This window comes from Vigna umbellata, chromosome 5 (genome assembly GCF_029865625.1).
Source record: "Vigna umbellata cultivar VRB3 chromosome 5, Vumbellata_1.0, whole genome shotgun sequence".
Classification (NCBI taxonomy): domain Eukaryota; kingdom Viridiplantae; phylum Streptophyta; class Magnoliopsida; order Fabales; family Fabaceae; genus Vigna; species Vigna umbellata.
In genome coordinates, this window is record NC_142169.1 from 58,548,968 (window position 1) to 58,570,295 (window position 21,328).

At 35.4% G+C, this 21,328-nt stretch overlaps 1 protein-coding gene across 1 annotated transcript; it reads left to right on the forward strand.

Moving 5' to 3' along the window:
- The first annotated feature begins 4,269 nt into the window (after positions 1 to 4,269).
- TIC40 (hydroxyproline-rich glycoprotein family protein) lies at positions 4,270 to 21,313 on the forward strand. Its single transcript, XM_047316535.2, has 14 exons — positions 4,270 to 4,712; positions 5,717 to 5,828; positions 5,990 to 6,047; positions 6,143 to 6,160; positions 10,293 to 10,569; positions 15,758 to 15,864; positions 15,947 to 16,010; positions 16,524 to 16,596; positions 17,199 to 17,239; positions 17,606 to 17,651; positions 18,304 to 18,398; positions 19,121 to 19,224; positions 19,300 to 19,347; positions 20,944 to 21,313. The coding sequence occupies exons 1-14, from the start codon at positions 4,520 to 4,522 to the stop codon at positions 20,998 to 21,000; spliced, it is 1,293 nt and encodes a 430-aa protein (XP_047172491.1). The 5' UTR covers positions 4,270 to 4,519; the 3' UTR covers positions 21,001 to 21,313.
- Positions 21,314 to 21,328: the final 15 nt, after the last annotated feature.

Sequence of the window (21,328 nt, forward strand, 5' to 3'; positions counted from 1 at the left end):
GAGAAATTTGTCGAGTAAGTACTATGAACATTTATAGAAACTAAGACTTAAAAACCAATGTTTTCGGTGGACTTTAAAAGTTTTCATTGAATGGTTCACTGAAAATCCAACTCACACTATTTCATAAATTCAATTTTAAATTGTATTTTTTACCGGTTTTGAAATAAAAAGGCAGATATCATATGAAAAGAAAAGAGAAATAAAAAAGAAAAACACATTATAAGACTTGGTTCCTTTTGAAGGAAATCTTGGTATTGATAAGATGATGAATAATATAAGATTTCTTTGGTTTGGTTATAGAAATGGATAAGTATTTATATATCCATCATGTTGGGTCTTTGTATTCATGTTATTTTGTATTTATTTTCGTTTTCAATTATTTTAAAAAAAAATTAAAGTTGTTATTAGAAAATAATGTTAATAGTTGTTTATTAATTGTGTTTCATAAAATAAAATTAATGTATTAACCTCTTCAATTTTTTAAAATAATTTTATATTTTAAAATCTGTAAAATTCAATCATTTTTATACAAATGGTTGAGTTGGTTTTAAAATGTTGGGTTTAAACTCACAACTATGTCAAAAAAAAAGTCCAAAATTGTGATTAATATATTTTTACTAGTGGGAGGGCTACCAAGTCGGTGTGTGAGTCTCTTTAATTTCTCAAAATAGAGAGCACATAACTTGGGAGAGAAAAGATAGAGGAGAAATTTTGTAGAAATTTTTACTATGCAGTCTTGGTATAACAAAATTTTTATATTCGTTTACCGTTTGATCAAGTTGAAACATTGATAGGAGGTTCGCAATAGAAAAAGAATGATAATCATAATGATGATTGTGTCACTACTACTATAAGTGTTGATATTGTTCTTCTTCGTAACTGAGTCTGTTAATCTTGCACTAACGAGAGCATGTTGATTATTAATAGTAATAGTACACTGTACATTACATTGATAATGGAGTTCTTCACATCTTACACTTATGGTGATTTTAGAATGTTTAAGATGGGTAATGATGGTGTTTCAAAGGTTATTGGTGTTGATGATGTGGGTTTGCAAACCAACATGAGAGTGCAATTATTACTTAGATGAATCAAACATGCTCCGAATGTTTACTTTAATCTGATATTTATGCATTTGCTTGATGATTGTGGTTATGACAACCACTTTGGTTATGGTAAATGGAGGCTCATTAAAGGTAATTTGGATATGGACAAAGGGGAGAAACACTCTAAATTGTATTATGGTTTCTGAAGACATTGTGATTGTTATGTATAAGAATCTTTGTGGCATCGGAGACTTGGTCATATAAGTGAGAAAGGGCTTAGTTGCTTAGCTAAAAAGGATGTTCTTTTAGGATTAAAGAATGCAAAGTTGGAGAAATGTTCTTATTGTATGGATGGTAAACAAACTAAAGTTTTTTTTAAAGAAACATCCTCCCTCAAGGAAGTCGGAGTTGCTTGAATTGATGTATTATGATGTTTGTCGCCCGTTGAAGGTAAAGTCATTTTGTGATACACTTTACTTTGTTACTTTTATTGATGATTGTTTCAGGAAGCTATGGGTCTATGCACTTGAATTAAAGGATCAAGTACTTGAAAATTTTAAGGAATTTCATGCTATGTTGAGAGACAATCAAGCAAGAAGCTGAAATGTATCAGTATTGATAATGGTGGTGAGTAATGTGGACCCTTTAATGCTTATTGTAGACAATAAGGTATTGGACATGAAAAGACTTCTCCTAAAACTTATTAGTTCAATGATCTAGCAGAGATGATGAACATGACTTTTATTGAACAAGTTAGATGTATGCTTTCTGAAGCAAAGTTGCCTAAGCGCTTTTGGGGAGAGTCATTGTTTGCAGCAGTGCATGTTATTAACCTTAGTCATGCAGCTGCTTTGAATACTGAGGTGCTAGACAAAATTTGGTTTGGTAAGAATGTTGGCAATGATCATTTGCATGTCTTTGGTTGTAGGGCATTTGTTTATGTTCCAAAGGATGAAAAATCCAAGTTAGACGCAAAGACAAGGCAAGGTATCTTCATTTGTTATGATCAGGATGAATTTGGCTATAAGTTGTATGATATTGAAGCTAGTAAAAATTCATGATGTGAAATTCATGGAAGATCAAACCATTAAAGACATTAACAAGGTGGAGAAGACTATACTCAAGAAGGATCATAATCTCACTAATGGTAATCCAATGTGATTGTCAGTTCACAATCTGGATAATGTTGAGATTGAAGCTCAAGATGATGATCAACATAGTGATGTTGATGATCAACAGGTTAGAAATGGAGTAAAGGTTTCGATTGATGATGCTCAAGAGGAGTATGATGATGATCTTGGTGATATAACTTAATTACCACAAGTCCCTACCAGGAGGTCCAAGAGGCTGAGAAAACCATCTTCCAGATATCCTTCAGACGAGTATGTAACTTTGATTGATGGTGGAAAACCTAAATGTTTTGAAGAAGGTTTAGATAGTGAAGAAAAACAACTGTGGCTGGATGTAATGCAAAATGAGATGAAATCTTTGCATGATAATTACGCTTATTATTTGGTGAAATTGCCTAAGGGCAAAAGGGCTTTGGAAACCAGCTGGATTTTTTTGGGTGAAACAAGATTCAAATTCTACATTTCCAAGGTATAGGCTAGATTAGTGGTGAAAGGATTTAGACAAAAAAAAGGTGTTGATTTCAATGAGATTTTCTCACTTGTGGTGAAAATGTCATCTATTAGAACTATGCTAAGTTTAGTTGCTACTTTTGATTTGGAGGTTGAGTAGATGAATGTGAAAACAACTTCTCTTCATGGTAATTTGGAGGAAGAGATTTACATAAAACAACCTGATAGTTTTCATTTTAAAGACAAGGAAGATGATGTGTGTAGGCTGAGAAATAGTTTATATGGTTTGAAGTAAGTTCTAAGACCATGGTATAAGAAGTTTGAGTCTTTTATATGTGATCAATATTACAAAAGGATTCCTTTTGATTATAGTGATTTATTGTTGCTATTCGTTGGTTATTACTCTTCATAGATTCTAGAAAGTTAGGAGAATTTTATCTACTACATTATATGGTATATTGGTTGTATTGTGTTGTTTTTTCCATTAAAAAATAACAATTTTATAAATTCAAATATAAAATTTTAAAATAATTTCAAACAATTTTATAACAATTTAAAACAGATATATTTAAATTTGAAAATGATTTTAAATAAAGTTCAATGTAAAATATAAATATAAATAAACTTAATCTTATTAAAATTATTTAATAAAAATATCATTTTAACAAAAATATTTGTATAACATTTATATAAAAGATAAATTTGATTTGAATTTAGAAAGGAACAAATTATTACTAAACATTTAAAAAAAAATTGAGACAGAAACTACTATAATCATATCGCACTGTCATGTCGTGTGATTTACACGTCACAATCAATATGAGAAGATAATGTCACGACAACAAAATATGCACAACACAAATTCAAAAATAAGTCAATATTATCTATTTAAACATTGTCAATATAATTAGATTTGATTAATGCAGATTATATTAAATATGCACGAAGTTAAATTTTTTTTTAAAAAAAGAATGAAGTTGATACACTATTAACAAAATAAGCAATTAAACCATTAAAAAAGTGTAGTTCAAAACAATATTGTTAATTTGAGAATTCAAACCAATTTGATCGGCCAAGTTTGAGAGTCTACCTAGTCCATGTTGTCTTTTTGTTAAATGGCTTCAGTTACTATTTTGTATATTTCCAAGTTTTTAAATTTCTTCTGTTTTTGGCAGCTTGGTAGTTCCACATCAGTTGGCAACCAAACATCAACTTTAATATTAGTTATTTTTAACCCAACAAAAAATTTCAATCCATTCATATATAAAATATTAGATTTTCAATAATAGAAAAAAAAAAACAAACCAACTCAACAACTTAACAATTTGAGAGATAAAATTTTAAAATTCAACTTACTTGGCAATTTAACTCATTTTTTACGAATTAATATGGAATCGGACTTAATCCCCCACCGTCTTGTATGAAAATCAAAAAATTATATCAAGACTTTTTCTTCTCTTAAAATATATGAAACTATTTAATTGTAAAATTAATCAAAATAAAAAAGCTTATAAACCCCGCAGCCTAATCTCACTCAAAGCAAGCAACAACAAAAAATAAAAAGAAAAAAAAAATGTCAGCAAATATTCTATAGACGACATCGTTCTAATAACATTTGCAAAGTTGAAGTTTTCATTGCCACTTATCCCTATAACTATACAACCCAAAACCTCAAACCTTCATTAGCCACTCCACACTCCATTGCAATCTTGCCCCTTCTCCAACCTCCAAACCCCCACTTACCGGTCCAAAATTTCCCATAAATTGCACCCCTTTGCTTCCAAATCCACTGCCACTCCTATCCCTACTGATTTCAACATTTTAGTTCATTCTTTGCTATTAACTTCTGGGTCTTTTTTATTCTGGTTTACATATCTTGGAAACGAGAAGAAGATGGACAACCTGAACTTGGCCCTTGTGTCTTCCTCTAAACCTTTGATGTTGGGACGTGTTCTTGCAAGAGACGCCACCGACAGAGACGTTTTAAGAAGAAAGCCCTTCTCTCTTGGAAGGGTCTTGATTGCTCCTCACCGTTGCCGATACCGTGTTTCTGCGCTCTCTTCCTCCCATCATGGCCAGAAATCTTGTATTCAATTCTTGAACTTTTGTCTAGTTTTGTTATTATCTTTCTATGTGAGCGTAGGTGTGTTTGATGGGTTATTAGAATCTTTAGTTGGAATTTATTCTTGGTGGGAAAAATATTCACTGAATCACTGGATTCTGATGGAGTCCAATAAAATGAAATTTTTACTGTTGAAGTTGAAGGTGAATTGATAGGTCTGATTATGCTTTTGCTGTGTTTGTTTTGCTTTTTGTTTCTTCTTCGGCACTAAAGATAGAAACCGAATTGAACATGTTGGTTCTATTGTTATTGGACTTGAGTCATGAATACACTATGTTGACATTTTCAAGGGTTTAAGGGAGTGTTTTGGATATGCAGGCAATATAGAAAAACACTTTTAGTGATACGACTTTGTTTAGGAAGCCACTCTATTAGAAAAGTTTAAATCGTCTCTTCTTTTTCTGGTTTAATTATGTTTTTAGTTCATGAAATTTAGGATAATCTGGTTTTAGCCCTTCAAATTAAAAAGAAGAAGTTAATTTTAGTCCCTCAATTTTGGAAAAGAAATGGTTTTATTTCCGAAACACTAAAATTGAGGGACAAAATACAATTTTAATAATACCATTTTAGTCTTTCAAATTTATGAAGCACTTTTTACTCTATTAAAGAGTAAAAACAAATGAGCCCTAATTTCTGATGAATCAATATAGCATTCTATGTACAATAGTTTACCACTCTATTTTTAAGAATAGTAGTTCTACACTTAGAATATACTGTTCGTAGACAGACACAGATTGTGGATTTTGGAGTTTCTCTCAAGGACCTGATAGCATTTTGAATTTGAATCCATGGTTAAAAAAATTATCTCGTGTCTGTGTATTTTTAATCCATTTAAGTAATGTATTTATCTTGTCTATTGACTAATATTCTCTTGTGATTAGTGAGTGCTTGCTGTACAAGTTGAATATCCTATCGATATTTTTCACTCATCACCTAAGACGCATAAGTAATGCATGTCAATGAAACAGTGCAGGAGAAGCCGATAGTAAAACATTTTGCAAGTGTTTCGTCTTCAAATACTATAGAAACGGCATCAATTGGAGTTAACCCACAATTATCACCATCTCCGTCCTCAACTATGTAGTCATTTACTCTTTTTACCTTTTGCATATTACTTTTCTTTAAAATTGTCGTCTCATGTTTTTATGATGAGCAGCTACTGATATTTTATCGATTGAAGTTTGCTGACATCTTTTGCATGTAAATTCACACTACAACTTATCTATTTACTATATTTGTAGAGGGTCACCTCTCTTTTGGATCGGTGTTGGTGTTGGGCTTTCTGCACTGTTTTCTATGGTGAGAACTGAGAACTGTAGTCACAATTGTACATTACATGTATTGATGACGGATTTATTTTTGCTGCTTGTTTAATAAATTTTGTGTTTTTGCAGGTAGCTTCAAGATTAAAGGTGAGTGCCACTTTATTGCTATGCATTGAGATAAGCTGGTTCATTCTTTGAGTTCGAGTATAACTGTGTAAGATGTAACAAAGTGTGTTAGTCATTGGTATAAAGGCTATAATTTGGTGCATACACTTAATTGAAACTGTAAAATAATTCTAGAAGGCTTAATTGATACCTCTCACAATCTTCTATTTATAAGAATAAATTGATATACAAGTACATGATAAATAGGGTAATCCTAGACATAATATAATCATGATAAATAGAGTAATCTTAGACATAATATAATCATGATAAATAGGGTAATTTTTGACACATTATAATGATGATAAAATAGGATAAATATCCTAACACTCTCCCTTAAGCTGGAGGATACAAATTGTATGTACCAAGCTTGGAACAAATAAACTCAATTCGAGGACCCCTTAATGACTTGGTCAATACATCTGCGAGTTGATCGTTTGACCCAATAAACTTAGTACATATTTCTTTGGTCAACAACTTTTCACGAACAAAATGACAATCAATTTCTATATGTTTAGTCCTCTCGTGAAACACTGGATTTGATGCAATGTAGAGAGCAGCTTCATTGTCGCAATACATCTTCATAGTATGGATGTCACAAAATTTAACCTCTTGAAGGAATTGTTTCACCCATATAAGTTCACATGTTAGTGATGTCATTGCTCTATACTCGGCTTCCGCGGTTGATCGAGCTACTACATTTTGTTTCTTACTTTTTCATGAAATAATGTTTCCTCCCAGAAAAACACAATATCCTGTAATAGACCGTCTATCAATAGGTGAACCTGCCTAATCTGCATCACAATACCCAGAGACCTGAATGCTTCCTTTATCTTCATATAACAATCCTTGCCCGGGGGCCTTTTTTGCATACCTTAGAATGTAAATGAGAGCATTCCAATGGTCAACACATGGAGCCTACTGCAAAGGATAGATCTGGCCTTGTAATAGTGAGATAAATCAGTTTTCCAACCAGCCTCCTATACCTGTCTCTGGATCGGAGAATAATTCACCTTCTTCTGTCCTTAATTTCTGGTTTGGATCCATGAGACTGTTTACCGGTCTACAATCAATCATGCTTGTTTCTTGTAATATATCAAGAGCATACTTCCTTTGGGAGATTACAACTCCATCTTTTGATTGCGCTACTTCAATGCCTAAGAAGTATTTGAGACTTCCAAGATCCTTGGTTTGAAAATGTCTACACAAGTACTCTTTTAGTTGAGATATTCCAACAACATCATTTCCTGTAATGACAATATCATCAACATATACTATTAAGTAAACATATTTCCTGATAGAAGAATGACAATAAAAAACTAAATGGTCTGCTTCACTGTGTTTTAGCCCAAATTTTTGAACAATGGAGCTAAACTTTCCAAACCAAGCATGTGGGGATTGCTTGAGGCCATATAGAGATCGATGCAATTTGCATACCATACCAGACTCCCCTTGAGCAACAAACCCAAGAGGTTGCTCCATATAAACTTCTTCCTCAAGATCACCATGTAGGAAGACATTCTTGATATCCAATTGATGAAGTGACCAGTGACGAATGACTGCCATGGCAAAGAAGAGACGAATAGTAGTCATCTTGGCTATAGGAGAGAAAGTGTCACAATAATCAAGACCATAAACTTGAGTGTAACCTTTTGCAACAAGCCGAGCTTTCAGCCGATCAGTTTCACCATCAGGGCCAACTTTAACTACATACACCATCGACAACCAATCGCCTTTTTTCTTGGGGAAGGGGCACCAACTCCCAAGTATTACTGTGGTCAAGAGCCTACATTTCCGCAATCATAGCTTGTCGCCATCCAGGATGATCAAGTGCTTCTTTCACATTCTTGGGTATAACAACAGAGGACACTAAGGATAAAAGAGAAAAATAGGAGGGCGACAATCGATGATAGCTTAGAAAATTATAAATGAGATGAGGGTTTCGAGTGGAACGAATACCTTTTCTGAGGGCAATAGGCCATGCTGAATCATTTGCACCAAGAGGTGTGGGAGGAGGTGACGAGGGAGAAGAATCTGAAGTAGGAGATTCACCATTGTCTTGGGGAGGTGGACTATCCATTGGGGCCCTGTGTGGGATGATCTCAGTATGTGGAGAAACATGTGTAGAAGGATTGTGATCAAGACTTGGAATGACAGAGACAGTGGAGCTATTTGACTCAGCCATTGGAATAAGAAGGACCTGCTGGAGGATAGAAACATCCTGAACAGATGGAGAGAAGTAAGGAGTCTGTTCAAAGAATGTGACATTAGCAGACATGTAATACTTCTTAGTTTCAGGAGAGTAACACCGGTATCCTTTTTGAAGTGTAGAATAGCCAAAGAAGACACATTTGAGAGCGCGAGCGGAGAGTTTGTCTAGACCTGGAGACATGTCATGAACAAAACATACACAGCCAAACACTCGGGGAGATGTATGAAAGAGATGATCATTAGGAAACAAAATGGAGAAAGGGACTTTATTATCAAGAGAGGAGGAGGGCATCCTATTAATAAGATAACATGCAGTTAAGATGACATCCCCCAGTGATGGACAGGAATATGGGCACCAAGCAAAAGGGTACGAGCAGTTTCAACCTAGTGTCTATTTTTTCGTTCTGCTATACCATTTTGCTGTGGTGTATGAGGACAAGTAGACTGATGTAAGATACCATGGGAACTCAAGATGGCAAAAAAGAAGGATGAGAAATACTCTTTTGCATTATCACTTCTTAATATTTTGATTACTTGACCAAATTGATTCTTGATTTCATTCAAAAAGGATGTAAAGATAGCTAACAATTCAGAACAATTTTTCATAAGATAAACCCAAGTACATCTTGAATATTCATCAATAAAGGTAACAAAATATCTAAAACCAAAGGAAGAGATACGACTAGGTCCCCATATATCAGAATGGATGATGGAAAAACTAGAATTACATATTGATTGAGACCTGTTAGATGTTAAGTTGTGTGTTTATGTTAATTGGGCTTAGCCCATTATGTCTTTAGGGTTTAACCCTTATCTTACATTATAAATAAACTACCCTATGTGTATACTAAATACATAAGGGAGATTTCTTCTAATCTTCTCTACTATTTCACATGGTATCTAGAGCTTAGGTTTTGTTCCAGCCAGTTCCACAGGCTCCGAATAGAAGGTAGAGGAACTGTATAAATAGATTGTTTGGATAGTTTGAAGGGACTTTTGGAGAGATCTTTGTTGACAGGTATTGACCTGTGAGGGTTAAGCCTCTGTATTCAGTTGTACAGAACATTCTTTCTGTGAATAATATTCAGTTTTTCCTATCTTTCTTGTCTCTTTTGGGGAGAAAGAGAGTTCTTAATTAGGTTCCCAAATTAGGAACCTAACAGATGTACTGAACACCACTTCAACAACTGTTTTGAGGTGTTTGAGCATTCTTTTCTAGAATAGTTTTTTAATCTGTATGACGGGCTTCTTTTGAAATTACTTGGAAGTTGAAGGCATGTGTCCACACACAATTTGTTGTCAACACTTCTACTAACCGTAAAACAGAAATTATAGCTTGATTTTTGCCTACTCCAATCAACAAATGCAAAGTATACCTTCAATGTTTTAAAAGAAATTATAGGTTTTTCTATCACTGAACACATTAGCTGCCATCTTCCTTATTCAAGTAAAATTTTACAGATGTTTAAATAATGTTTCAGCTTTTTTTCTAAAAGGTATGTTTGTTGCTTTAATTTACATTGCTTATTGTTCACTCTTCATTTTGGAAGCACAGTAAGTACGTAGAATTCTTACAGTTTGATTGAACTTGAGATTTTGATTTAGCTTTATTAGAATATGGGTATTATTTGTGATGCCACCTTTTGGTATTTGAATTTCTCTCTCTGTGAAAAGACTGGGAGCATGGATCAAGAGGGTGATATTAAACCCAAAAGAAAGTCTTACAAGTTTATTCATGTAAGCCTAAACTCGTAATACTGTCCTTTTGGGCCTAATATCAGCCTCTTGATCCAGGCTTGCAGTCCTATCACTTTGTTAATTGTAGTATATGCTCTGTCTTACCTTATTTTTTATGTCCTGAACATATTACATAATTTAAACATGCCTTCTGATTTTGTTTCAGAAATATGCAATGCAACAAGCTTTCAAGACCATGATGGGCCAGATGAATCCACAAAATAACCAATTTGGTAATGCCGCCTTTTCTCCGGGGCCTCCTTTTCCGTTTTCAGCGCCATCAGCAGCAGGGCCCACTGCAACTGCTCAATCTCGAGCACCTTCAGCATCTATTGGATTTCAGTCCACCAACACCGTAGATGTACCTGCAACAAAAGTAGAGGCTACACCAACTGCTGATATTAAAGATAAAGTGGAAGTACCAAACGAACCCAAAAAAATTGGTAACTTAACCTTATAATGTCTTCATAGCAATCCTATTTGTTTCTTGTTCGATGAGACATGCCACTTTTCTAATTTATATATGGTGAGGTGATGTGTCCACTAGGAGATATATGTGATTCCAGGTAAATTGAATAATAGTCTTGAAAGCTCTTTGTTTTTTTCTTTTTGGCCTATTTATTTGGTTTAGTACAGTATTTTCTTATTGGCTTTTAGCCTGGATTACTGTTCTAATTGACTTAACTCTACTGACGTTCTACACAATATTAAAGGATGATTTGGTATTTGCCAGTATGAATTTGATAAGATAAATTTTTGTATGGAATCTTCCAAAGGGTATTGCCAACTTGTTCAGCCTACCATGAATGCTTCATTGACTTGCCAATGATGATCTTTAAGCTTTCTTATTTTTTGTAGTAGCTGGGATGAATCTATGTCACTAAGTTGTTTGAGCTTTGCATGCATGCAAGTGTACCAGTTCACAGTTATTTGTGTTATTTACTTTTAGTGGCAAGTTACGTGTATTAAACATTTTAATATGAAAAACTAGGGGTGAGTTGGTGAGATCACATCAATTATATATTCAGAAGCTAAGATAATGTAGAAAATGGGATAATGCTGGGAAATAGAAAGTGGGAAGTTGAGGAGGAGAAAACAGAAAGCAAAAGCTTAACTATTTTTGAAATTGTTTCATATTAAAAGTATTTGAATAATTATTAATGTTTATTACTTCCTTTTCTTTATTAATTATTTTAAAAAAAAATTAATATTATATAAGTATTTTTAAAATATTTGCAACAATTTCTTGTTATCTATATAAAGATTTCCAACGGAAATTGAAGATGGAAAACCTTCATTATCCATGTTGAAGTATAATGTCATTATTTTATTATTAATACTTATGTTAGGGTTTTGTTAGGGGCTTCCTGCCTTTTTATCTTTCAGAACTACTGCTTCTATAAAAACAGCAGTAAAGTGTATCACTTTTGCTTAATCAAAATATAAGACTCTTCATCTTCTCTGAACTTCAAGTTGGTATCAAGAGCCAGACTCTTTGTCTATAGTCGGCGGCATCGTCTCACGGTCATTTCCGCCTTTCGCTCCGCTGTCCGCCATCGCCTCCCTCGCCGCCCAAAGCCGCTTTCTCCGGCGAAGTCAAGGGTTAGGTGCGCCTTGAGAAGCGCAACCCAACCCTGGTGGGGTCCCGTCCTCTGAAGCCTCCGCACTAGCCGCCACACGCCGCTTCTTTCCGGCCAGTCCGTCGTCGCCGCCGCCGAACGTCGTTTTCTCCAGCAAAGTCAAGGGTTAGGTGCGCCTTGAGAAGTGCAACTCAACCCTAGTGGTCCCGTCCTCCGAAGCCTCCGCACCAACCACCACGTGCCGCTTCTTTCTGGCCAGTCTCGGCCGCGTGTTCTGCATGCGTCGCCTTCCCGGTGTCAGACTTTCACCGCGTCACTACAGATCGTCTCGTCGGGGCTTCTTGAGTGTGTTTTGGTTCTTGTTTCTCCGTTTAGTTGGCTTGGGCTCATACCTAGGGTCTTCTTTCTCACGTTTTTGAAACCCTAAGTCCCATCTCTTCTCTAAGTTTAAAATGGCTTCTTCTATTGGAAGTAATTCCTCTTTATCTGCTACCCCTATCATTACATCTGCAAAACTGAATTGGAAAAATTATTTGTCATGGTCCTCAGCCGTGGAATTGTGGTTTCTTGGTCAAGGACACCATAATCACCTTGAACAAGATATTTCTATGGTCCCAGACGAAGAAAAATCTCAGTGACAGAAATTAGACTTTCAGTTATGTGTTGTTTTGTGGCAATCAGTTGAGCAAGAGGTTTTAGATATCTTGAGACCCTATAAGACATGCTCCTCTTTTTGGAAAAGGGCCCAAGATATTTTTGCTAATGATGTTCAACGTCTTTTTGATGCAACCCAAAGAGCAACTTCTCTCAAACAAGTCAACCATAATATGGTTTCCCATGTAGCAAAAGCTCGAGCTGCGGTAGAAGAGTTAAAGAACTTCTTTGTAGTTGATTCATTAGAAATTCTCAACAAAAAGCTTGACAAGTTTTACATGGTCCTAATTTTGAAAAGTTTACACTTTGATTTTGATCATGTACGTGATCAAGTTTTAGCTGGTGATCAAATCCCGTCGATGGATGGCTTAGTTACTCGACTCCTTCGGGTACCTAAATTGGTAAAGGAAGAGAATTTAAGTGATGCTATTGAAACATCAGCAATGGTGACACCGCGAGGAAGAGGAGGAGGTAGGAGCAATCAAGGAGGACGTGGTGGTTGAAGTGGACGTCCTCAATGCTCATATTGTAAGAGAATGGGTCATACCCAAGATAAATGTTATTCCTTGCATGGCTTTCCAGACAAAGCTGCTCATGTGTCTAAATCTGATAATTCAGAATCTAGAATTTCTGCAGCATTTTCTTCATTCTTATCTTCCCAAGGAATTTTACACCAGTCAACATGTCCCCACACTCCACAACAAAATGGCATTGCAGAGAGAAAGAATAGGCATCTCATTGAAACTGCACGCTCCTTGATGTTGAATACTAATATTCCTGTTCATCATTGGGGTGAAGCAGTTCTTACTGCCTGTTTTCTAATCAATAGGATGCCTTCTTCCTCTCTTGAGAATAAAGTCCCTCACTCTATCATTTTTCCAAATGACCCTCCTTACCATGTCTCTCCTCGTATATTTGGGTGTACTTGTTTTGTTCATAATGTTTCTCCAGGTCTTGATAAACTCTCTGCAAAATCTATTAAGTGTGTCTTTTTGGGATACTCTCGCCTTCAGAAAGGGTATAAATGTTATTCTCCCTCAACTAAGAGGTATTATATGTCTGCTGATGTCACATTCTTTGAAGATACACCTTTTTTCTTGTCCTCCATGGAGGACCGCTCATTTGTTCAACAAATGTTTCCTCTACCATCATGTGATCCCTTGGTTACTCCTGCTTCTTTACCTCAAACTCAAAATGCAAATGACATTGTTCCTCCACCTCTTCTCACATATCAGCGTCAGACACAATCTCAAACTCCAAACACTAAAGATCCTCGAGACTCAGATCCTCCTTCATCAGATTCCCAAACCATGGATCCTTCATCCTCTTCACCCTCTCTTGACTCAGATAATAATTGGCCTATTGCCCTTCAGAAAGGTATTTGCTCTACTTGTAATCCTTATCCTGTTTATAATTTTTTGAGTTATCATCGTTTGTCTCCTGCATATTTCTCCTTTGTTTCTTCCTTATCTTCCATTAAGGTTCCTAATAATGTTCATGAGGCACTTGGTCATCCTGGATGGCGACAAGCCATAATTGATGAAATGCAGGCACTTGAACACAATGGCACTTGGGACCTTGTTCCTCTTCCTCTTGGTAAGAAGCCTGTTGGTTGTAGATGGGTCTATGCTATTAAGGTTGGTCCTACTGGTGCAATTGATCGTCTCAAAGCTTGTCTGGTAGCTAAGGGATATACTCAAGTCTATGGCCTCAACTATTGTGATACCTTTTCTCCTGTGGCTAAAACCAGTACAGTTCGTATTTTGCTTGCTATGACTGCCATTCGTCATTGGCCCCTTTACCAGTTGGACATTAAAAATGCCTTTCTTCGTGGTGATTTAGAAGAAGAGATATACATGGAGCAACCTCCTGGGTTTGTTGCACAGGGGGAGTCTGGGTTAGTTTGTAAATTACATTGTTCCCTTTATGGTTTGAAGCAATCACCTCGAGCTTGGTTTGGGAAATTTAGTCAGGTTGTGCAGAATTTTGGATTGAAACGATGTGAGGTGGATCATTCAGTATTTTACAGTCACTCTTCTCCTGATAAATGTGTTTATCTTATGGTCTATGTTGATGATATTGTCATTACAGGAAATGACGTCATTGGAATTGCTCAATTAAAGAATCATTTGGTCAACCACTTTCAAACCAAAGATCTGGGTCAGCTAAAATATTTCCTTGGTATTGAAGTGGCACAATCAAAGGAAGGTGTCATCATTTCACAAAGAAAATATGTTCTTGATATTTTGGAGGAAACAGGTCTGACAAATTGCAAGCCCATTGATAGTCCTATGGACTCAAATCAAAAGTTAATGAAAGACCAAGGTGAACTTTTCTCAGACCCAGAGAGATATAGAAGGCTTGTTGGAAAAGTCATCTATCTTACCATAACAAGACCTGATCTTTCTTATCCGGTGGGAGTTGTGAGTCAATTTATGCAAAATCCACATGTTGATCACTGGAGTGCAGTGATTCGCATTCTCGGATATGTAAAAAGGAACCCAGGACACAGATTGTTGTATGAGGACAAGGGAAGCACTCATGTTGAGGGATATTGTGATGCAGATTGGGCTGGTTGTCCAATTGACAGAAGATCTACCTCAGGATATTGTGTTTTACTTGGAGGGAACCTTGTATCTTGGAAAAGTAAGAAACAAAGTGTTGTTGCTCGATCTAGTGCTGAAGCTGAGTATCGATCTATGGCTCTAACTACATGTGAAATTGTGTGGATTTAGACAACTCCTTCAAGAGTTGAAATTTTGTGAAAATGAGCAGATGAAGTTGTACTGTGACAATCAAGCCGCCCTTCATATTGCCTCCAATCCAGTGTTTCATGAAAGAACAAAACACATAAAGATTGATTGTCATTTTATTAGAGAGAAGTTATTGTCAAAGGATCTTATTACTGAGTTTGTCAACTCTAATGAACAACTCGCAGACATTCTGACCAAATCTCTAAGGGGGCCTAGAATTCAATTTATATGTTCCAAGCTTGGTGCATATGATCTATATGCTCCAGCTTGAGGGGGAGTGTTGAAGTATAATGTCATTATTTTATTATTAATACTTATGTTAGGGTTTTGTTAGGGGCTTCCTGCCTTTTTATCTTTCAGAACTACTTGAGGGGGAGTGTTGAAGTATAATGTCATTATTTTATTATTAATACTTATGTTAGGGTTTTGTTAGGGGCTTCCTGCCTTTTTATCTTTCAGAACTACTGCTTCTATAAAAACAACAGTAAAGTGTATCACTTTTGCTTAATCAAAATATAAGACTCTTCATCTTCTCTGAACTTCAAGTATCCATATAAGTTGCAGTGATCATATCTGATGACAGCTTTTATGTGCTTAAAAATTGAAACTTTAATTGTTAAAATTCCTTAGATTTTCCATTATAGCTTTTGTAGATGTTTCTCCTGAAGAAACTGTGCAGAAGAGTCCTTTTGAAAGTGTTAAAGATGATGAATCAAGTTCTGTCAAGGAGAAAGCCCGGGTTCCTGATGAAGTGAGTTTTTAAGATAAACATTTTTGCTAAAGAAGTTCAGTGACCTGTGTTGCTCTTAATATCTAATACGCATTTATTGAAGGTTTCTCAAAATGGAGCTTCCTTTAACCAAGGTTTTGGTGGTTTCCCTGGTTCTCAATCTACAAGTAAGTAGAAACTGTTGAAATTGTAAATATTTGCAATTCAGCTTTATTGATGGAAAACCCCATGGAATGTGATACATCTATTCAAGCCTCAATTTATGGGAAAAGTGCTGACATAACATGCCTTAGATCAGTCCTGCCAAATAAATGAGTTGTTCGTTGCATTATGATAGTAAATATCAATTAATTCTTGTTATCATTGCTGATTTTATCATGGATCGTGTGCACTTCATATGCTTTGTAATTTTACTCTTTACTTATGAAGAATTTCATGTCAGCTTTCATTTACTTTTTGACTCTGATTAAGTATTTAAAGTTGTAAATAAAAAATATATATTAGTTCCAAAAGCATTGCTTTTTAGTCTCATTGGTGCAACTGGCTTAAATCAATTAAATTTTTTTTTGTTGTCTTGAAATATATTGTTTGTACAATTATTGTTATTTCCATGCTTCCTTCAATAAGCTGCTTTCTGGTTTAATCAAAGTCCTAAAGGTGCCATTATTTATTTTGGATAGAAAAATCAGTCTTGTCAGTGGAGGCTTTGGAGAAAATGATGGAGGACCCAACAGTACAGAAGATGGTTTATCCGTAATGTTAATTCCCTTCATCTTAAATAATGTTTATACTTTTGCATTTCTTGTGGCTTTGTCAGTGCTGAGTAGGAATATGGATATGTTTAAACTTTGAGTAGTTTGGTAGAAGCCTCTTATCTTAGAACTTTTGATGGCAGTAGTACTAGTACCTTTGATACTTAGAATTGGAGTTTAGAGTAGTTCCATTCTTTTTTTTTTTTTTTTATTTCTGTTGAAATGTTTACTTTGGAAGTTTGGATGTGTCTAAAGATTCTGTTGGAGCACTTAATCGTTTTTTCCCTCTGTCCTCTTGGCACTTTCCTGCAGATAGTTTTGGGGGAAGCCTATACTTATGATCTCTTTTCATTTCGAAAAGCTTTCTTTATTTGCAAAAGAATTGTAATTGGTTTACTGGTATCATTTTAATTGTTGATCATTGAATGGAGTGGAGCTAACTTATGTTCTTTCTCTTGTAAAATAAACTGATTCTTAATGTGTTCTTGTTTACAATTACTTGATGAAAAATTTCATATATGATTTACATGTTTGTGTAGATTATTTAAGAACTTTTTTCCCTTGTTATCCAAAAGGTTTTTACTTTTCTGGGTTTTGTTGCAGCTATTTACCTGAGGACATGAGGAATCCTGATACCTTCAAATGTAATTCTCTACTTTTAACAGTTTCCTGCTGATAATAGTTTTAAGATTCATTATTTGTGCAGTGTGTAATTTTTGTTGTTTAGCTTCTTCCTGGAATTAAATCCCATGTAACCACAATGCTGAGTTTGCTTGTTATAACTTTTGTTTCCATGCTCAATATAGACTATATGCAACACTTGTATATGTGCATACATTTTTATCAGTTACAATTATATAATGTAAGCACTTTATGTTTAAAAATAGGTGTAGGTCAAAAGTCATGTCTTTCTGCATAACCTCTTGATATGTAGATATTACTTTCTGCATAACTTCTTGATATAATGGGCCAATGAGTGATAGTTGCTGTTCTGTCGCTGCTTTTAATAGGGATGCTGCAGCATCCACAGTACCGTCAACAACTGGAAGACATGCTGTAAGTTCTTCTAACTGTTTCTTCAGATGCTTAGAGCCTTTTTGCTTTACAATATTCCCATTGACTATGGTTCAATTTGAGCAGCTAAGGTAGGAAAATGCTCATCTGCATTAAGCTTGTTTGACATATTTCTATGGAAACTAGATTTTAGGTGAATGAAAAAGTTCTTCAGAATTACAATCCAGTTATTAATCTCTTATTTCATGAATTTGATGAGATGATAATTAAAACTGATCCTCGTTCTTTATCCTTCACATATTAGAATTTATAATTTAGGATTAGGAAAAAATGGTGGCCATGATTGAAATATCTGTTTTACTTCTTTTGTACTTTAGGCTTCCAGCCCTCCCTCTAACCTATGGTGGTGGAAATGCGTGTTCTTACATCCGGATTTTGTTGTTTAAAGTTCTTCTCCTTGTCCTTCTACCCTTGTATATTTAGATTAATTTATATTTTAGCTTTTCAGAGCCAGGTTCATGTGTCTTATGACAACCACACTCAATGTCATTGCATTGACTTGAGATCTCAAGTATTTGAAAATTGTTTTTCTTATTTATTATTTCCCTCTCATCCGATGTGCTGCAGTTAGATAAATCTGTGCATATTTTGTTAATATAGGGTGTGAAATCTTCTCTTGTATTTTTGATTTCAGAAGCAACATGGGTGGAGGTACTGAATGGGACAGCCAAATGATTGATACCTTAAAGAATTTTGACCTCAATAGTCCCCAAGTTAAGCAGCAATTTGGTAAGTTGTTATTTTATCATTGTTATGCCCTGAATCTTATTTAGTGTCACGTCAGCATCAACTAAGAATTGATTAATCCATTGTAGTTCAATTTTTGCTTATTACTAATTGACATGAAAATATTCTTAAATAAAAAGTCTCTTCTTTTGCTTCCATCCTAGGAAATCATCTGTTCTACTTAGTTTATCATCTTCGATTCTTGAAGATCAACACTACTTGACTATTTATTCATGACTTGTTTTATAAGTTGATTCCTTCTGTCTGGTTACTTCTCAACATGCTAATATTTTCTTTATCAAATATTGGTTTTAATTCTGCTTTAGTAGGGGTCATATACTGTTATTTGTTAAAAGAATCAAAATAAAATTTTTCAGTGAATTGATAAATGCTTTGGTAAGTTCCATTGAGAAAAAAAAAGATGATAGGTTCTCATTTAGAAACACCACTTTTCATGCCAATTTATCAAAGAATAGTATTTGGTATGATTCAACATTCTTTTTCACTCGTTAACATAGTTTGCTAGACTTCGTTGACTAATTTATCTTCATGAGTGTAGACATCACTAGTTTCTTCCCGTCTCAAGGTTTAGTTAGTTTATTGAATTCTCAGAAGTCTTTGAAAATATCACCTCGTATATTACCCTTCAAACACTCGTAACAGCTTAAAAATGAATTTTTTTCTCCATTCTGTGTCTTTTCTCAAAATACTTTTACTTTCACCAGATCAAATTGGGCTTTCTCCAGAAGAAGTTGTTTCAAAGATTATGGCCAATCCCGAAGTTGCAATGGCTTTTCAAAATCCTAGAGTTCAAGCAGCTATCATGGATGTATGTTCTAATTTAAATACTTTATTGGTTTTTTATGTCAAAATCCTCCCTGACTGCATCTTCTTGTGGTTGCAGTGTTCACAGAATCCGCTGAATATTACTAAATATCAAAATGATAAAGAGGTATGCTTATCTAAACTCCTATTTTGTTGTAATGTAATTTAGATTCCCATTGGAATTGCTGATTTTTCCTGGCTTCAATTAATTAATTGCAACATGTGGACAAGACAATATATTTTTGGTTTAATAGTCTCTTTTGTCCCCAGTTTTGTTGCATAATGTCAATTCAGTTCCTCGTTTTAAAAGTGTTTGAAATGGGTTCTTAATTATTAAATTTTGCGTCAAAAACGTTCTTTCCTTAAATAGAACCAAACGGAGTTAATGGGTTGATGATCTGGCAGCAGTTAGTGGTAACATGTTATAACTTAGTTCTATGCGTGCTGAGGTGTTATTTAATTATAAACCTAGGGTTTGTCTTCTACCTCCAGAAACCTTAATTTCCATTAGGCGTGAAATCCTAGCCGCCACCATTGTCACGCTGCCACGAAAGCCCTAAGCCGCCATTGCCTTGTTGTTGCTGCTACACCGCCACAAAACCCCTAAGCCAACCACCTACACAACCCAACCAGAAGTGCAAAAGCCGCCACGAAGCCTTCAATCTCCATGACACACACTTCGCGCCGCTACCATCATCACTGCGCCACCATTGCCCCAGAGCGCAATGCGCCACCACCCAGAGCATCTTCCATTGACGTCGCCAACCATAAACCCAAGACGCCGCGAGTCTAGAGAACGCGAGAGCCTCCCTTGCGCGAGCATCTTCTCCTCCTTCACAACTCACATTCATCTTCATCACCCTCGCTTGCAACCATCAACCTACAAAGGAAATGCCAATGACAACAGATAACCCAGAAATGCAGATTTGCGAACTCTCGCGAACCAGATGCACGAGCCTTGCACCGTCAGGAACCCTAAATTGTATCTTCTTCCTTCTTCACGAAATCAGCAGCTAGGAGGGAGAACCCAATCGCAATGAACCCTAGCACGAAATCGCATCCGTCTTCATCTTCAACCCAGGCTACCAGCAGAGCCATCTTCGCACCTCCATCAGAGAGCAAAACCCCTCTTGCCTCATGATGGCGCAAGCAGGAGCAAGCTAGGGGAATTGCAATTTTTAGAACCCTAATTTTTTTGGGTGGGGGAAGGGGCTGCCATGTGGCAGTTCCCCATTTTTTCCCAATTAAAAAAACCCTATCTTTAGAAAGACCCTAGGTTCTGTAATTAAATAACATCACAGCACGCGCACAACTTAACTAAGTTATGACACATTATCACTAACGGTTGCTAGATCGTGAGTTCATTAACTCCATCTAGTTCTATTCAACGGAAGGGATGTTTTTTATGCAAAATTTAATAACTGAGGACCCATTTCAAATACTTTTAAAACGAGGGACTGAATTGACATTATGTAACCAAATTGGGGAGAAAAGAGACTATTAAACCTATATCTTTTTACCTAAAGAGTTTAGAGAGAGAAACATTCTATTAGTGTTCCAGCTGGCATGAACTGTGTTTACAATTTATGAATTAATACAGAAAAGGGATTTAAAGCTATATAGTTACCCTCTCTATCAGTAAATATAATAAATGTCGATTTTTGAAGATTTGGCTCTTAAATTTTTTCTGATGGTTGCTGCTTTTTCCTCATGAACACTTCAGATTATGGATGTCTTCAGTAAAATATCAGAACTCTTTCCAGGCGTAGGTTCACCGTGATTCATTTGAGTTGCTGTTTGCTGGGTCAAGTTATGAGAATACCACTTCCTAACCAACCACATGTTATCCTGAAAGCTCTCATGCTCACGGTTACACTCCATTGTGAAATGCGGATACTAACTGTCTGGCCTGGGCCAAATATTGCCAGTTTTTTTTTTCACTAAATAGTTGGGCTTGTACATTAATGTTTGAAGTTTCGGAAAATATTTTGTTTTGAGGAATTTTATCTGCAGTGTGCTTTTGAGTATTCAGGTTCCGTAAAATTGTGAATGTTTCACATAATAATATTTCATAAATCATTATTTAGGTTAAACGTTTGCTTGTGCAT

Bases quoted from the DNA above. Each gene is read 5' to 3' on its own strand.
- TIC40 (XM_047316535.2), top strand. From the start codon at position 4,520: ATGGACAACCTGAACTTGGCCCTTGTGTCTTCCTCTAAACCTTTGATG. The intron at 4,713-5,716 runs GTATTCAATTCT...TCAATGAAACAG, and splicing joins CCATCATGGCCAGAAATCTT to TGCAGGAGAAGCCGATAGTA. The intron at 17,240-17,605 runs GTAATTCTCTAC...TGCTTTTAATAG, and splicing joins GAATCCTGATACCTTCAAAT to GGATGCTGCAGCATCCACAG.